Here is a 15,135-nt window from a genome sequence, read left to right on the forward strand (position 1 = left end):
GACGCCAGCCTGTCTGGATGGGGCAATCACATCCACTCGCTCTCGACTCAGGGCACATGGTCTCAGGTAGAACGAGCATGCAGTATAACTGGTTGGAACTCCGCGCCATCCACCTGGCCCTGTGCAACTTCCTCCCTCAGGTACGCGGGCGGCATGTCCTCATACTCGCGGACAACACCACGACCAAGGCCCATGCCAACCGACAAGGGGGCACCAGTCCATCCGTTTGATGAGAGAGGCCGAGCGCCTCTGCCATTGGGCGGAGCGCAATCCCCTCTCTCTCAAAGCCGAGCACATCTCAGGGGACTTAAACACCCAAGCAGATGGGTTGAGCAGGACCACGGTGGACCAGCCCAAGTGGCGACTCCACCCGTCACTGTTCAGGAAGCGACCAAGCTGGTCGGTCTCCCGTTAGTGGACCCCTTCGCATTCCTCCTCAACACTCGACTCCCCAGGCTTTCTCGAGGTACCCTCCCACGGGGCCGAGAACTACAATGCCCTCCGTTGCCCCTGGCCATCAGGGCTTCTATATGCATCCCTTTAGCCCTGGCCCCCAGAGTCATCCAGAAGCTCATCTCTGAGAAAGCAGAACTGATTCTGGTGGCACCCTACTGGCCCAGGCGCCCATGGCTTGTGGACCTCCGCAACCTATCGGTGGCCCCTCCTGAAAAATCCCTCCGATCAGGATATCCCTTTCTCAGGGTCCCCTCCAGCACCCGGATCCTCAGTGGCTCCTGTTAGCAGTTTGGAGGTTGAGCGGGAGCACTTAAGAAAGGGGGCAGTTTCTGACCAGGTTATCGATACTATTCTAGCCGCCAGGCGGCCCTCCACAACCCGGATATACAATGCCACTTGGAATAGTTTCTGCAAGGGTGCCAGGGTTCCAGGTCAACCCGCTTTCACCCTCCATCGCTCAAGTGTTGACATTCCTCCAAGAGGGTCTGAGGAAAGGTCTTCTCCGAACTCCCTGAGGCATCAGGTCGCAGCCCTTTCAACCGTCATTGTTTTGACAATCTGGGGTCCCTTCCCTCCACCCTCGCATCAGGGCTTTCCTCAGGGAACCACCAACTTTGTCCCCAACGGTTCACAGATACCCTACCGGGACCTCAATAAGGTCCTGGTGGCCCTTCTTAAACACCCCTTGAGCCTCTCAGGGTATCCACTCTCCAGTTCCTAACGTACATAGTCGTGTTCCTGGTGGCCATTACCTCGGCTCGCCGAATATCAGAGATAGCAGCCTTGTTGGTGAGGTAGGACCTTTGCATCTTCCATGCCGACCGGTAGTTCTCCGGCCGGGCCCTACCTTCTTGCCCAAGGTCAACTCAACCTTCCACAGGGCACAGGAACTTACACTTCCGAACTTCTGCCCCGATCCCCGTGGGAAAGGGAGAAGCTCTGGCACACCCTGGACGTTAGACGGGCCCTCCGCATTTACATTAAACGTACCCAACCCTTCAGGAGATCCGAATACCTTTCCTCTCCTTTCAGCCCATATCATTAGGCCACAAAGTGTCCCCGTCAACCATCGGCCGCTGGATTAGCGCTACTATTTCCAAGGCGTATTTGTCCCAGGCCCTGCCGGTTCCCAGCGGAATAGCGGCACACTCCACCAGAAGTGCTGCTACCTCTGCAGCTGGGGCCACTCAGGCTCCAATTGCTGGTATTGGTCGGACGGCCACTTGGGCCTTCCCATCTCCCTTCATTAGACATTATAAGATAGACATATTTACCTCGGTGGAGGCTTCGTTTGGTAGAAGAGTCCTCCAGCGAGTCCTCGAGGAACCACAGGGGTCACAGGACCAGACGGAGTCCCCCGTAGGACAGCCAAGCTTTGGTATGTCCCACACACTGGATGATCCGAACGGCTTCCAGGAGAATGGGCGTTGGTTCTTACCTGACACGCCATTTCTCTGGGAGCCGTGAGGATCATCCAGCCCCACCCTTATTAGTTTTCCGTCTGGTGGGGTCTTGTTTCGCCAATGAACCCTTTAGCATAGTAAGAGGAGACCAGGATTTCTATTCACTCTCGACTTCGCGTAAACTGGGGATTGCAAGGCAGCCACGTGATGAAGGGCGGAGCAATCCTCAGTAATTAAGCTCAGCCTACAACGACGCAGACTGAAGCACCTCCCACACACTGGATGATCCTCACGGCTCCCAGAGAAATGGCGTGTCAGGTAAGAACCAACGCCCATTTCCAGGTTAAATCTCTCCTTCTTCAGTTTCCATCCATTATTCCTTGTCTGGCCTTCAGGCGCTTTAGAAAATAGCTTGACCCCTTCCTCCCTGTGGCAGCCCCTGAAATATTGGAAGACTGCTATCATGTCTCCCGTGGTCCTTCTCTTTACTAGACTAGCCAAGCCCAGTTCCTGCAACCGTTCATTGTATGTTTTAGCCTCCAGTCCCCTAATCATCCTGGTTGCTCTTCTCTGTACTTTTTCTAGAGTCTCAACATCTTTTTTATAATGTGGTGAACAAAACTGGATGCAGTACTCTCCAGTGCGCCATTTGGGAGTTCTCCTGGACAGATAGCTTTGGTCAAGAAGCAGATCTGAGATTATTTAGAATTGAAAGGAACTGACATTATTCAGAGTAATTTTTCATTAGCATGGGGGAAAGGCTTGTGGCCCTCCAGATGTTGTCATTCTACAATGCTTAGTAGTCCCATGCACCATGAATAATGGTGAGCAATAGTGAGAAATGTAATTTCAGCTATATCTAAACAACCATACATTAGCAAATAAGATAAAGCACATGAAGTAATGAGAGTTCTGAGACGATGAAAAAAGGGAACGATTAAAGTACACTATATCTAGGTATGACCTTTAAAAATTCTGTTCTTCTACCTTTAATAGCAGAATAACATGCAGATATGTAACAGGTGAGCTTGCTTCCTGATAAAATTGTTAGAAAGCATCACCTGCTGAACTTCTGTCTGAAGTTAAAGGTCATAAATGGCCAATTAAGTTGACAAATCTATTCTTTATTTGTCAATGTTAAAAAAAAGGTTTGAAAAAAGTGATATGAGAAATCTCAAAATCAGTTTACTACATTAACAATGTTATTATGAACATGTCTTCTTAGACACTTACGCCATATAATTTAATTATTTATTTTATATAATTTTATAGCAACAGCACCTAGCCATAGCACTTAAGACTGCTTCACGGTGCTTTGCAGCCCTCTCTAAGTGGTTTACAGAGTCAGCCTATTGCCCCCAACAGCCTGGCTCCTCATTTTACGACATCGGAAGGATGGAAGGATGAGCCAATCTTGAGCCGGTCAGGACTGAACTTCTATACAGAATTGTTGCCTAGATCTGCATTTATATGTATGTTTACACAGGATTTATGTTCAGATTTAAAGATAAATATTGTGTTGTTCAGCTACTGTAAACTGCAACTTTTAAGACAAAATTGCTGCAAATATAAACTGTTCTGTTAGGGTTAAAATTGATGTGTGAAAGTCTTCGCTCATGGATCAAGATGGGTGGAGGGGAAAGTTACTTACTTGGAAGTTTTATATAACAGTACTGAATTTCAGTGCTTGCCCAATTCTCTATTCTACCCTTAAAAATGCTCCAAAGCATTCTACTTAGGAAGTAGAAATAGTAGCTGACTGCTTTGCTTAGCAGTGCATTGCTTTTTGAGAAAACAATGGTAAGCTTACAGATGTCAAGATCTAGATCACGGGTGTCAAACTTGCTGCATCACGTTGCAGTCACATGATGTTTTTCTCCTTCAGGGAGGGCATGGGGTGGGCATGACCTGGAGTGATGTATCTGGCCCACAGGCCGCCAGTTTGACACTCCTAGTCTAGATGGACATATCATTTTTATTGGAAACTGAGCAAGTCAGCAAACCTGCCAGCTGAGAAACTGAGGAAAGACCCAAACCAGCATAGGAAAAATACATGCAAAGATGCTAATCTACTGCTGGCCTCTTTATTTTTTGCCATAACCTAGTAAGTTTGTGAAAGAGGGTTAACATTTGTAATTTTAATTTACCGATGCTATATGAATGTATAAATATATATACACAGGTATTCTACAGGTATTTGTTTTCATGTTTTTGTAGCACTTTGTGTTTCTCTGAACCTCACAAGCATAACTTCTATGGTGTGTGTGTGTATGTTAATAGACACATGGAGGAGGATAAACAAAAATAAAAATGTTTTCTTGTGACGGTGCAGACAAAGCCCCATCCTTTAAAATAAACATCACATGTAAAAGCTTCAATCATGTGGTTGTGGCCATTTTCTTGACTTTCCTGAACCACTTCCTCAGCAGTGGATACTCTTGTTAATCCATAACTTAAATGTACCCACTGGATCCAAAAGATTGGGGACACTGCATAATATAAAGTAACACACAATCATATTTTTAAAAAGCCCTTTACCAGTATTTTGAACTAAAGAAATCTTGCAGTTGATGAGATTAAAGGACATCTGCCACATCACTTTTAGCTAGTAAGAAGCATTCATCATCACTGCTACCACTTCAGGTGCCCCCCCCCCCAAAATCATACTGTATTTCAAACAGAATGAAATCCATCTGATTGTGTTGGACCATCATCTAGAAATATCCATTTCGCAAAGCCCCCTCTTTATTTACATTTTTTTTTGGGGGGGGGAAGGCTAAAATAAAAAAAAGCATGCTAAAGAACAACCTCCCGAAATAGAAAAGTAAAATTCCAACATGTCATTGGGAGTATGTAGAATAGAAACACAAGCATCCATATGCATTGTTTCTGCTCAGAATATCAAGCATACAAAATGAAAAGTAATATATTAAGAATTATCCTTTTAATCTAGTTTAAAGAAATGGAGACAAAATATGAGTAAAACAATATTTTTCTAAAAGACTCTTGAGGATCCTCTGCTGCTGTGTTTATTTGTTTAGCCAGTTCCATATCCCACATTTTTTAATACTTCTGAGCCAAAGAAAAACACATCTTAGTTTTCCAATGTTTTAATAGTAAAATGTGGCCAACTAACAACACAAACTGAATTAACTTCTTGTGCTGTGTTTTTAAACATGTCCTGGAAAATAATGGATGACAGAGCCTCAAAAGAATTAATTAGGAACGACTGTAGTTTAAGTATTCCAGTTTCTTCAAAAATGTTCAGCTAGAGTAAGGAATGAAAAGGCCATTCCAACAGAGATATTGATATGTTTTTATAGTCCTTTCAAAACAATCTAGAAAGAAGTTGATTATTACAAAAAAGTTGAGATGTTGGACTTCTACAGATTCTTTTTATAGTCAGTTCTTCATGATTTGTTACAACAGTGGACTGCGAAGCATAAAGAATTCCAAATGATTTGTTGTATTTAAATCTCTCCTATTTTAAAAAGATTTTAAAGTGAATCTTTTGTATTTGTTATAATTTTGAAAAAGGTATTTAAATTGAATTCTTTCTTATCAGAAAAATGTTTCAGCTTACAGGTATATGTGCTTATGGCAGAGATGGGAGAGGGTCTGATGAACTCCAGGAGAGCAAAGTATTTATTTTGTAAATAAATACAAGCCAAATCACTCCAGCAGCAAGAGCCCCAAACGTGTAAGAGAAGGCCAGAAACACGAGCGACAACTAGCACCAAAACCACAAAGCAACGGTATAGCATGCAATGGCAAAGTGCAGCGTGAATCTGGAGAAGAAGAGGGGCCAGGAAGGGAAGGTGGGCAGTTTTTGTTTTCTCTTCTGCCCATAGAGAATCCAAGACCAGCTGAGGGAAGAGGTAGGTAGTCCCAGAAAGGCAGACGAGAGCCAGCATTGGCAAGCTGGAGAGGAGGGCCTGGCACGGAAGTGTAGAAGTCAGGGAGAAAAATGGCATCAGGGGGGAAAAAAAGAGATGACAGCAAAGATAGTCCTTGACTGTAGTTACGACCTACCTGAAAAGGGGGTCTTATGACCCAGTTGCAAATGTCCAATGGTTGCCCCCCCTTTTGTGGTCATGTGAACTCACTTCAGGCGCATTTATGCCTGTTAGGCAAATCCCAGTCAGGTGACCAGGTTTTTACAGTGGTTTTGCCAGAAGCTGGCACTTCTGGTTTTCAGCAAAACCTCGCCCAGAGTGAGCCATGGATTTGTTCTTAAGGCTCTATGTTTGCTTAATGACTATTGCAAAAAAAATGTAGAAATCAAGTCATGTGCACAATCTGTTTTACAACTGTCCTGTCATACGACAGGCTTCATTATGGTATTACGTTGGGGACCACGTCTAAGTACTATAATGGGCAATAGAAAACCCAGAAAGAAGCCAAGAGGACCATGTCACAGTTGTAACTGATGACCATTTGCTAAAAGTAGACCCTTGCTAGCTGTTAGCAAGTGAGACTAGGAAAAGAGAGGACAGCAGTCCTGGGTCTGGAATCCACAAGCAAGTGAGGAAGGAGAAAATAGCATGAAGGTCAACTTAAAAATTAGGAAAATAATATACTTAGGAATACTGAGGAGTTAGATTGTTAGCACTGGAAAGCATTACTCTGCAAAGGAAACAGATTGCAGTGGAAAGGTATACACAGGTAGTCCTCGACTTACAAACACAACTGAGCTCAAAATTTGTGGTTCCAATGATTAAGTTAATTTTGCCCCATTTTATGATCGTTCTTTGCCACAGTTGTTAAGTGAACCATGCAGTTATTAAGTTAGTAACACAGTTGTGAAGTGAATCTGGCTTCCCCATTGACTTTGCTTGTCAGAAGGTCACAAAAGGGGATCTTCTGACCCCAGGACACTGCTACAACCATCATAAATATGAGTCAGTTGCCAAGCGTCTGAATTTTGATCACGTGACTATGGGGATGCTGCAATGGTTGTAAGTATGAAAAATGGTCATCGGTCACTTTTTTTAAGTGACTTTGTAACATTAAATGAACTGTTGTCAATCAAGGACTTGTAAACCTGTAGTTTATAGTGTAATTACTAAAAATGTAACACAGGAATGAAGAATAAGTTAAATTTGTATCATATCAATTTCTTATTGTAATAAATGTTTCATAGAAGCGGATTGGCTTGTATCGTGCTGGGGTTTGTAGCTTCTGTTTTGTAGGTTGGAGCATTACTGTTAGGAATATAAGTCACCTAACAGGTATTTGGGTTAGAAATATATAAACCAGGATAGACATTTTAAAACTGTATCTTTAAGAAAATGCAAAACTGTAGTTAGGTGTGGTTTGTCAAACGGCCATAAGATGGAGCCAGAAACCTGGTTTGTCTTAGTCTTAATCTCAGAAGAGAGTGTATCTCTGTTTCCTTCTGTTGGAAAGTATTGCCGTTCCTCCATTTTTCCTAATTGACTGATATACCTGAATCTTCCTTTTCACAACTGTTTGTGGGGGAGTTTTTTCTCCAGTCAATGATAATTGGACCTTTGAAGCCAAGTTGAAGGAATTAAAGGGACTTCACCTGTTTTTGTGACTTCGTTGCTTTTGTCTCCCACCCTGGGTCATCACAGTGAGATAATATTTAATGTGACAGAGTGACATAAATACAATGAATAAGACATTTTAAAAGACTTACTATCTTGTATTGGCTTAGGCTGAGAACTCTTCAAACGCAGGGAAGGCCGGAAGCGGGTTCGGTCATTGAAACTCCAACTCTTTTGCACTTTTGTTGGGCTTCCCTCTGCAGTAATATCCGTACTTGGAGATCTTCTGTCCGCAAGTGAAGCTTGTCTGTTCTTGATACTCTGGCCTCTCGGGCTAGCCATCCGCACCCGTTCTTTAAAGCTCAGCTTTTGACTGTGGAAGCAAACACGTGAACTTTTACTTCACTCACATTGATTCATGTATCATGCTTACAATTATAGATGAAGATACACGTTCAGCTGCATGTCTTTGGATGCAGATGTGAATGTATTCCATGGGTTGAGCTCCCTTCTCCTTCCCCCCTTCAGTATTGCGCTGATCAGTTCTTGATACAAAAGGAAGTAGGAAAACTTCAAGAATCAATGAAATCCCCATACCTGGAAAAGTTCACCAAGCTGCAATATTAAGACCAAATACACAGTGATATTAATACTGATCATAATAATAATAATAATACACATTCCAGACATCATACAGAATTGAAAGAAAAGGAAAATATGTGATTGCCTCCCCTTAATAGTAGCTCCCATCCTAAACTGTGGAATTTGTCTGTCTTGACGCCAAAGCCTTGATGTTAGGGGAACGCTTCTGTGAGATGGCCAGCCAGATAAATTGAATGGATAGATGGATGGATGGATGGATGGATGGATGGATGGATGGATGGATGGATGGATGGATGGATGAGGATCCATAAAAGTGTACTTCTTATAGATTGAATCACTTTCTTTATAATATGATAGGTATTAGAGATTTCATTGGAGGAATGTACTATTACTGAGAAAAAGATACTATATTACAGTAAGAGTGAAACAAAATCAACTAACAAAAAATATCAAATTTAAACTTAGCAAAGTTTCAGCTATATGTTTTGGGCAGCTCTAACTATGATTTTAAATTGTACAACATAGGCTGTGCATGTAAGCTGCTCTACAATGGAATCAATAGTTTTCAAGTGCCATTATTTTTGCATGCAGTTTGTTAAAAGTTAGACAAGCAAGATTAGGGTTATTATTCATGCACGCTCCCAAACATGACATTTTTCAACAGGCCACAGACATTAGCAAACACTACATTTCAGATTTCTTATTACCCAAAGCTCTATGCATACACAGACATAGACCATATATTACTAACACTCTTATGTTTATTGATTTGTTTGTTTCCTCATGCTTGCTCACATGGTGCATTACCTCATAACAATTTTTGAACCAAGGTACCTAAAAACTGCTAACTTAAGGAACGTGTAAAAAATCTGGGCCCCCTTATTCCTGTGGATTTGCAATTTTCATGACAGACCAGTTTTGTTCACAAAGTTTTGGTTGTTGCGATGTCCCCATGGTCACATGATTGTGATTTCCTGCCAGCTTGCCAAAGTTAATGGAAAAACCGGCAGAATGTTGGAAGTTCCTACCATCTAAACACTTTTTCGCCCAAAATTCTGTTTATGTAAATAAATATCAACTCATTATTGAAGTTCATTTGCTGCTAAAATTGTTTATTTATGATATATATTCTTCTTACATGATCACGAGACCCTGGATGAGGGTTAAAAAAAATGGACTTCATTCTGGTCCCACGAGACTGCACTACCTTTTTCTCAAGAATGGCCCAATGGATCACAGAGTTGTCTACCTATCTAACAAAATTCAGAACAAGTAACAGAATATTCATTAAGTCTATCAGTAGAAAGACTGGCTCATAGAAATGTAATATTACATTCTGGGAAAGGGATTATTTATTTGCCAATAATAGGCTATAGAACCAAATAAAAGAAGCAGATTAGATAATTAGTTTTTATCTGATCAAAGTTGCCTTTTATCTTGAGAAATTAAGGAGATAGATTGCTTGTTTGTAGATATTCCTATCTGATTTGTACAAAAAAGATTATGAACTAGGTAAAATCTGTTTATTTTTTAGATGTACTGCAACTACTAATTGTTAATAACAGAATATGAATTTTACTCAGTTAACTACCACAGTCCAGCATTTATTTATTTACAGGAGTGGGCAAACATATCTTCCTAGTATTCTGTAACAGCAGCTGCTATCCTGAACAATTGTTACTTCTTGTTAGAAATTGTAGATTGATGGTGTGTGGATGTGCATGGCACTCCAAAATGAAGGGCTGCATAGCTCAGTTTACTTAGAAGTATATTATTTTGGACTTAAATGATAATTTTTAGTCAGTGTTCCCTCAATGACTTACAGATAATTCTCACATAACGTCCATTTGTTCTGCAAGCCATTCAAAATTATGACGGCGCTGAACAAAGGGACTCATGACTTATGCCTTTAAGTTATGGTCATTGTAATACCCATGTGATCACATGGTTGCAATCTGGATACTTGGCAAAGCATTTGCACCTACAAATGGTTACCTATACCCTGTGATCATGTGATGCCATTTGCAATCTCCCCTAGAAAATCAGTGAGGAAGACAGCAGGAAGCAGGATTTTGGCATGGAGCATTTACAGCTTGGGCTATTAGCAGCCAGCTGCCAGAGAAAAAGAGGATTCCTTCTCATTTCTGAGGGCTGGCTGGAAAAGGCCTGTAGCTAAAATCGAAGCGGGATTTCAGCCAGGTAGAATTTACAGCCTCAGAGTGGAGAGGCAGCATGGTAAGATAATAAGAACATTGGGTGCCTGGGGGGCGGGGGCGGGGGAGGCCCAGTGGCAGGCAGCACATCAGTGTCTTCCTGCTCAGGGGCTGAAAATCCTGCTTCGATTTCAGCAGGGAGGATTTTCAGCTCCTGAGCAGAGAGGCAGTACCATAAGGCAGTGATCCCCAACCTTTTTTATGCCGCGGCCCGGTATCCCCAACCTTTTTTATGGCGCGGCCCAGTACCGACATCAGCTGGGCGCCGCCATCTTGTTTTGATGAAAAAGTGCTTCCGGTGAGCTTTCTACCCGGAAAAGCTCACCGGAAGCACTTTTTCATCAAAACAAGATGGCGGTGCCCAGCAAGCCAGCGGCCCGGTAGGACTTGTTCCACAGACCAGTACCGGTCCGCGGACCGGTGGTTGGGGACCCCTGCCATAAGGTACAGTAAGGAGCATGGGGTGCCTTGAGTTGGGGAAGGGTATGCATGCTTGGATTTTGACAGGGAGGATTTTCAGCTCCTGAGTAGAGAGAGACTTGTGTACCGCCTACACCAGAAGTTCCTAAGGTCCTCTTCATACCCTTGAAGCACCCCATGCTCCTTACCTGGTACTCTGTCCTATTAAACAACCTGTTAAGATTGTTTAAAGACCGCAACCAGGAGTGTCAATATTGTGGTCACTGTTGCTCAGTGATCATGTGACATTTTGATTAACTACTGCTGTGATCAGGATGCTAGTTGCAATTGTGACTATTAAGCAAGGGTTACCTGTATAGAGATTGCAAATTAGACTGGATTATATTGGGATTTGTACATTAAGATCTGCAATATACAGTAATTTCAAAGAAAATTAGGGGTGGGGAGATACCTTTTAAGGAACAAGCGGGAGAAAACCTGAAATCTCTCCCAATTGTATTTGTTCCTGGGATGAGTACAGACTGTCTCTGAAGAAGCAAATAATTTGGGCCATTAGGGTACAGATGGAAAAGACTATCTGCCTGTTGCTATAGCTGCTAATCGAGTTCAGGCCTTGTCTGTTCTATTTAATCATGGTTCTTGGATCTTCATGCAACATGACAATAAAAACAGAGGAAATGGAAATGGATTCTACCACCACCAAAAGCCTTTAAAAATACATTCTCGGTGTCTTGCTGCTTGAACCAGGTACAATCTAAAAAGGAAATGTTTCTCTGTTGGATTATAGGAAATGAAATGAAATTATGAGACAGTGATTATGAAATTTGTAGATAATAAAAAATGTATACATGCAATTTAATATGTTTTATTACAAATACAAGCAGAATAGGCAGGAGACCAAATGCAATGAATCAAGCACATGCCAGACAATTTCTAAACTTACAGTTTTAAAATTGCAGTAAAACAATTGGAAAATTGTGTATTTTTCATTGTGGCCTTCAAGAGAGTGCCTTTTCCAGAATTGTTTTACCCTTTTCAACTAGAGAAAGTAAACTTTTTAAAGAAAAACAATCATGAGAAAGGCCTTCAACCTTAATTTCTGCTACTTGTAATTATTATATAAACATTTATCAAGGATATTCCCATGTTACTTTTCAGAATTAATGTACTGTATTGGTTACAAGACAAATCCTAAGGTTTTTCTCCCCGAGAAATTCACATGCCATGTTAAATTACTCTGGTGGGCATAAAGGCCACTTCAGATTTTAGAGAACATTTCTGGTTAACACTAGCCAGAATTTGACAATCACAAACAATGGTTTCAAATTCAAGTTGGTGTTAACTGGAAATGTCAGTGGCTCTGGGCTCAGAGGAAATATTTAACCACAGAAAAGCCACTGGCTGTGCTTAAGGAATAATATGGAACAGGGCAGTGGTTGTATTCAATTTTTTTTACTACTGGTTCTGTAGGCGTGGCTTGGTGGGCGTGGTGTGGCTTGGTGGATGTGGCATGATTTGGTGTATGTGGCAGGGGAAGGATATTGTAAAATCCCCATTTCCACCCCACTCCAGGGGAAGGATACTGTAAAATCTCCATTTCCACCCCACTCCAGGGGAAGGATATACTATAAAATCCCCATTTTCTCCTCACCCCACTAACCTGCTTTCCAGCTCTGTTCTGCACAGGGCAACAAAAACTGGGACTCCGATTAGCTGGGACTCGGGACAAAGGCAGTGAATAGATGGGGGAGGGGTCAACCAGAGGTGGTATTTACCGGTTCTCCGAACTACTCAAAATTTCTGCTACCGGTTCTCCAGAACCTGTCAGAACTGGCTGAGTACCACCTGTGGAACAGGGGTGTCAAACTCACATCATCATGGCAGCATCACATATATCAGGACTTTTTTCCCCTTCGCTAAACCGGGCATGGGTGTGGCCAATGCATGACGCATCTGGCCCATGGGCCAGGAGTTTGATAGCCCTGATATGGAATTAGAGTGTTGGTAGTTTACTGTGCCATGGTAACCAGTTTCAGATCCTATTTGCTTTACATTTACTTCTATTGAGTATCAAAACTGATACGAGAAATCAATTATATACTTCTGAACAACAATGTCACTGTGAAGCTAATGAATATTATAGTGAGTGTTATATTTTGAACTGCATTCACTGCATAAGTCAGCAATATGCAGCAAAAACTAGCAGCTTGAAATTCTAGGATTAATAATCAAATTGGTTCTTTGGAATGATAAAACCCGCCATGTTGCAGTCTATGAATTAAATACTGTGTACGATAGCTTTCAGACATAATATTTAAAATATTGCATGGTTTGGTTTCTTGGACTAAAACTGTTTTACTTAAAAATAAAATGGTGAATGATAGCAATAATATATATTTTTATTTTCTGCCATATTTATTAAAATTAAGTCAATATAGAATAATTATCTGTCCAAAATTTTACATACAGTATGTTGAATTCTTGCTCTTCTAATAATTGTCTTTGGCACTTATTTAATTTCCCAAACTAATTTTTCCTGGAGCTGATATTTTATGATAGCACAGAATTTATGTACGGTAGTGGAAATTGAGAACCCATGATATAGTTAATTTCCTTTATTTTTGTATGGGTTCAATATGATGGATATCCATACTGAGCCCATATCTGATATCCAGATATTCAAAAAATAGCCAGTTCCAGATATAGCATGAAACCTATAAAAAAAAAAAAATAGGCAGGCAAGCTAGTGTATGTTGCTCATTTCTTTATTGCCTTGGATGTTCCAGCATTATAACATTCCCAATTCTCCAGTCTTTGCTTTGCTACTTATTTCTGGTGAAACATTCCTCGTATCAGTCTGGGCAGACCTTCCAGATATTAAGCAACCCTAGAAGGATGGTTTTACTGTCCAGGCAATGACTCTTTGGTTCTTGTTATTTTGATTTCCTGAAGCTTTGCCTAGAATTCTAATTCATTTCATCCTGGACTCCTGCCTAGGTGAATCATAGATTCTTGTCTACTTAAAATAATTTTACTAGAACCGGATTTGTTGAAGACCATTTCCCCCTTACATTTCCCAGTTTTAGATATTTGGAAACTATTGGCAAAAATGTTGGTCTTCATCAGGGGTGGGATTCAAAAATTTTAGCAAGGGGTTCTCTGCCTGGCTGCTGGGTGGGCGTGGCCATGGTGGATGTGGCCTAGACGGCCTCCTGCACCATGGGGGGGGGGGGAGGTTTGCTCTCCCTGAGCTCCGGAGATTTTCCTTGAGCCTCCAGGAGGGTGAAAACAGCCTCCCCAGGCTCCAGGGGCTCTCTGGAAGCCAGAAACAGCCCTGTTTCCAGCCTTCCCAAACTTCTGGGAAGCCCGCTTTTTGCCCTCCCCAAGTCTCCACACGCGCCCTGCACTTACTTGCATCTAAAACGGGCTGCATGGGGACTCCTGAGCGAGGAGGGGAGGGGTGAGCAGGGCCAGCCAGAAGTGGGATTTGGGGGTTCTCCGAACTGTGCATAATCTTAGCTAGGGGCTCTCCTGAACTCCTGCGAACCCCCAGCAACCTACCCCTGGTCTTCATCCTGCTTGGGTTTTAGGGCCTTCTGGATCTGAGACTTTAATATGTTTGGTACTGAATCGGGTGGCACGGCCCTAGACAGATCTGACTTGCAAACTGAAGGTCTTCCTGGACTCATAACTCTTGCCAGTTGCGCTTGTTCTTGGATTGTGAGACTCTGCTCACAGGTATTCATTCCCTGGTCAGGAAATACTTTGTAATTGTAATGCACTCTACATGGAGCTGCCCTTGAACAGTACTTGGAAGCTTCAACTGGTGCAAAACGCAGTAGCATGGGCTTTTATAAATGCCCCCAAGAGGGCAGATGTTACATCTTTGCTTTGTGAGCTGTATTGGTTGCTAGTTTGCTGCTGGATCAAATTCTAGGTGCTGTTTTTGAGCTTTAAAGCCCTAGATGGCATGGGTCCAAGTTATCTGATGGATTGCCTCTTCCAAATTACATCTGCACATGGGGTCTAGCAGCAGGAGATCAGGAGGTCTGGTGCATCCAATCAGGTCTAGCAGCAGGAGATCAGGAGGTCTGGTGCATTCAATCAGGTCTAGCAGCAGTTTGTGGATTCCGTCTCCAAGAGTCCCATTTGATGGTACCTAAGAGGTGAGCCTTTTCAACCATAGTACCTGCCCTCTGGCACATCATCCCTCTTGAGGCGAGGTTAGTTCCACACTTAATGACTTCCAGAAAACCCTTAAAACATGTGGTTTGTTTTTTTTTCAACAGGCCTGGGGAACTCCTGGAAATAAGGAATTCATGTACTGGTTGTATTATGCATGATATTTCCCCACTTGTGGATTTGCTTTGATCTATTATTACTCTTTAATTGTTTTTAATTGGTTTTTAATAGGTTTTAATAGTAGGTTTTATTGTATGCCACCCAGTCACTTTGTGTGAGATAGGCAGCCATATAAAGTTGACAAATGGATAAATAAATGGCTTCTCTTTGTTAAGTGAAATGAATAAC

At 42.1% G+C, this 15,135-nt stretch overlaps 1 protein-coding gene across 2 annotated transcripts in view; it reads right to left on the reverse strand.

Moving 5' to 3' along the window:
- KCNQ5 (potassium voltage-gated channel subfamily Q member 5) overlaps positions 1 to 15,135 on the reverse strand; it is a 335,350-nt gene that overhangs the window by 24,531 nt on the left and 295,684 nt on the right. For both annotated transcript variants that reach the window (XM_026665208.2, XM_026665209.2), the window contains one exon: positions 7,522 to 7,742. In XM_026665208.2, coding sequence (XP_026520993.2) covers positions 7,522 to 7,742 — 221 coding nt within the window. The remainder of the gene's footprint in view (positions 1 to 7,521; positions 7,743 to 15,135) is intronic.

Source organism: Notechis scutatus, chromosome 1 (assembly GCF_049901735.1).
Source record: "Notechis scutatus isolate UNSWTSFEM ecotype Mainland chromosome 1, rNotScu1.2, whole genome shotgun sequence".
Lineage (NCBI taxonomy): Eukaryota > Metazoa > Chordata > Lepidosauria > Squamata > Elapidae > Notechis > Notechis scutatus.